At 36.6% G+C, this 3,996-nt stretch overlaps 1 protein-coding gene and 1 non-coding gene across 2 annotated transcripts in view; both read right to left on the bottom strand.

Moving 5' to 3' along the window:
- Positions 1-524, bottom strand: part of LOC111831677 — a 3,679-nt gene extending 3,155 nt beyond the window's left edge. Inside the window, exon 1 of the mRNA XM_023786801.1 lies at positions 490-524. Coding sequence (XP_023642569.1) covers positions 490-524 — 35 coding nt within the window. The remainder of the gene's footprint in view (positions 1-489) is intronic.
- Positions 525-2,142: 1,618 nt separating this feature from the next.
- Positions 2,143-2,249, bottom strand: LOC111831691. Its single transcript, XR_002834805.1, has one exon. It is a non-coding gene; the product is annotated as a small nucleolar RNA R71 (small nucleolar RNA).
- Between the last annotated feature and the right edge of the window lie 1,747 nt (positions 2,250-3,996).

Here is a 3,996-nt window from a genome sequence, read left to right as displayed (position 1 = left end):
CCTAAGATCAGATTCTAGGTTGCTTTCACTACTCTAGAACAAATTAACCACAATCTAGATGAAGAACTCTATTGATTCAATCCTAACAATCTAACAACCTAACAATTCATAAATTCCTTTGACAACCCTAAACCTAACAAGAGATCTACTCAGACATGGTGAATGAAACAAACATCATGAATAAAATAGATATCATAAAAGAAAGTAATAGAAGAAGTAAAGGAGTTCTGGATCTTCTCTGAAGGAGGTTTTGATTCTTCTCTCCTGACTCTCTACAAATCTCTCTCTCCAAAAATAAAGCTCGAGTCTTAACAAAACCCTAAAAACTCAATATATATGTCTTAACCACGAACTCGGCTTAATTGCAAATAAGGGAAACTTCTGGGCCGAATCTGCAAATATTCTGAACTTCAATTAAGCGAGAAATTCAATTGCCGTCAGATATTGGTGTCGATCGACACCAGAAGTTGTGACGCTCGACACGCACACCAAATATGCTTTCCCGATACATTCATTCGACACATCTTTTCCAAATGCTCCAAAAAGCTCCAATCCATGCCAAATAGTTCCTAATCCTGAAATGACTCAAAAAGATTTGAAAACACTAGAAAAGCTCTATAAATAAGACTTATATCATGACCAAAAACCCGTAAAAACCATGATATATCAATTACTTCTTTCTTTTCTTAATCTACAATCTCTAATCATGATTTCACAAAGATCAAACACATTACTTTGGGCTTTCATGACCATGAGTGAGTAGTCATTTTGAATCTTTGGGTTAGGTAGATTAGGAGGATTTTGGAGTTGGGATATGTAGTTTAGGACTAGATAGTTTAAGATCCTTGCTTATTGGTTGTTAATAAGGCTAAATCAACTTTGTTAATGTTGATTTAGAGCTTAGGAGTTTCACGCCCGGAAGGTGTTCGATGAAATTCCCGAACCAAAACTTTTAAGTGCTTTACACTCCTTGCCATTGGAAAATGTTGATTACGATGTTTAGTGGCTAGATAGACTTGTTATTAATGCTTGTTGATCATTTAATTGCCTTTGGAAGAAGTTGATGATTATTTGATTAGTAAAGTGATTATTGTCATGAAAATGGATTAGTCTAGTTTAGTGTCTATGGCCTAAGGATTAATGCTTGTTTGAAGTCGTTAGCTCCATAATCCGCTTCTTTATCGCTCCTAGTCGATTACCTTAACCTGAGGATTCGTCTTTAATTATTTCTTAGTAATTGTCTTTTCCTGCTTTGTTTCAATTCGAATCTTGTTAGTCTTTTGATTATTGCTTTCTTTCATCTTGTTTTGCATTGCTTGATTTAAATTGCATTGTTAGTTACATTTAGAAATCAAAACTCATCTCTTATTAAGCTTAGATTAAACAAATTTGTGTATTCTTGGTGTGTTAATTAATTGCTCCTTGAGGTTCGATAATTTAATTGATCGGGTAAAAATTGCTACATCAATTTGGCGCCGCTGCCGGGGAGCAATATCGATTAGCCATTAGGATTTCATTTTTGCTTGAGACTAAGCCATTTACTTTTCGCATATGATTAGATTCACACATCTAGTTGAGATGATGAGCTCTCTTTTGTTTGTTGTTACTAACTTGTCTTCTTTGATTCTCTTGTGCTTTCGAAGGTACTCAAATCAAAATAAGAAGAATGGGAAGACAAGGTCATTTAAGGTGTTCGATGTGGACATTCATACTAACACTATTCAAGCTCTACAACCTCAAGATTTGAGAGTAAATCCAACTTATGCTAGAGAGGAAACAGCCACAATAGGAAGCTTTGATGTTCCTCATTGTCATGAGTCAAGATATGGAATCCGACCTCCTCCAATAGAAGCCAATGCTTATGAAATCAAGCCAAGTTTGATTCGATTGATCCAAGACTCTAAATTCTTGGGACTAGCTATGGAGAATCCATATGATCATTTGGACTCCTTTGAGAGGTTGTGTAGCACATTTCGGATTGGAGGTGTGCCCGATGATAGTATCAAGCTCATTTTGTTTCAATTTTCTCTTGGAGAAAAAGCAAGCCGATGGGAGAGAGCAATACCATCACATTTGGTCAACTCTTGGGATGATTGTAAGAGGATATTCCTTCTCAAGTTCTACTCTAAGCAAAGAACAGCCAAAGTGAGGAAGGACATAATGGGCTTTGAGCAAGGTATCAATGAAAGTTTCTATGAAGCGTGGGGAAGACTTAAGGGATATACTCGAGATTGTCCTCATCATGGATTCAACAAGGAATCTATCCTTAGTATTTTATATAGGGGAGTTAGTAAGGAGCTAAAATGGAGATTGGACGTGGCTAGCAACAGAAGTTTTGTAAATCTCACTATCGAACAAGGAGAGTTACTTGTTGAGAATTTGGCGGAAAGCAATCAAAGGTGCAATGAGATATGCGATCAATCGTCTCTAGAGATACCACAAGACGACTACACATGGAGATATTCACAAGAGAGATTATGCCAAGTTCAACAAGAGCAAGGATTTCAACCAAGTCCTCAATTCACAAACCAAGGACAATCTTATCTTCAAGCTCCTCCTCAAGATAATGAAGTGAATTCTATGTTGAAACAAGTTTTAGAACGCCAAACTAAGGATTATATGGATTTTGGTAAGAGGTGTATCGATATGCACAACAAGATAGATGAGATGTACAATGCTCTTAATGGTAAGATCACTAGCTTGGCTTCTCAACATGAAGATATGAAGAGTAAGCAAGTGACTAGAGACTTGACTTATCAACTTGTAGAGATCAAAGTTGTTAATGTGAGGAATAAAGACCATAAAGCTTGATGAAAACATCATGGATGGTGAGTGTCTAGCCTCTTTAGTTGATGAGTTTAAAGACAATGGTGAAGAGGAGTATTTAGGTAAAGCTAAAAGATGCCTTGAAGCCAACAAGAGGAAGAAGAAACAAACCCACCCTCCCAACTTTGTTCCTTCCTCTAACACCATGAGCTTCCATCCCGTGAAGCTAATAGATGGAAAAATTGAGTATAAGGTGAAGTGAAAGGGTTCTTCTACTCCTTTGCAAGTGTCAAAGCAAGAATCCAACCCGAACTTCAAAAGGACCAAGATAGACTTTAAGAGTTCCTCTCAAGGGTCATCACCATCAACCTCAATGGTGTAACACGGTCTAACCATTCCAATCTCCACACTCTTTCAATCCCTCCAACTAGCCTACCAAGGAGTTCCACTCCTCCTCTCACTCTCCTCCCTAAGGTACACAACTAGGGCCAAGGTATGGCTTCACCTTTCATTGTATATACCGTTTTAAGTCTTATTTTAATTTCTTTTTTGTTAGTCTCTTCCTCATCCTTTTATAACACCGAGACGGTGTGAATTAAGTTTGGGGGAGGGACTAGGTATCTAATGATGTGTTTTGTTTTGTTTTTCATTCTCTTGAGTCTTGCATTTGTTAATAGATTTGTTTTGAGAAAAATCAAAAAAAATTGAAAATTTTGAAAATTTCAAAAACATGCATGTAGTTTTGCATAGTCATTTCTATCTTTAGGATTGAGTCTAGTAGCATATAGCTTGCATTTGCACAAGCATTGGAAGTGATGATTCATATGCCTTGTTGAAATTCAATCTTATGACTGAAATTAAAGCCCTCGATCATGGTTCATTGTTGCTTAATCATCTTGGAAAGAAATGAAAATTCATGCTTAGACCTTTGCATTCTGTGAGAGAAATCTCTTCTTGTGTGAAACTTACATGATCTTTGAAGCATCTCTATGTATTTGGACTTAATTTGAATCTAATTCTCTCGCTTATGGTTTTTGAATGCATTCTCATGGTAAATTCTTCTTAATCGAATCATATACCCTTTCACCACTCTCTTGAATGATTCGAAAGTCCCTTTACCCTTAACCCTTACCTTTCATTTCAACCCTTGAATTGATTTTGTGAGTGAGGCCTCTTCTTGATAATGCTATAGATTGTGAAATCTTGAGAGAATCGAGAACGACAAAGCAT

This window comes from Capsella rubella, unplaced genomic scaffold (genome assembly GCF_000375325.1).
Source record: "Capsella rubella cultivar Monte Gargano unplaced genomic scaffold, Caprub1_0 scaffold_79, whole genome shotgun sequence".
In the NCBI taxonomy this organism is placed as follows: Eukaryota; Viridiplantae; Streptophyta; class Magnoliopsida; order Brassicales; family Brassicaceae; genus Capsella; species Capsella rubella.
The sequence above is the reverse complement of the archived record's forward strand: the minus strand, read 5'-3'. Positions and strand labels throughout refer to the sequence as shown.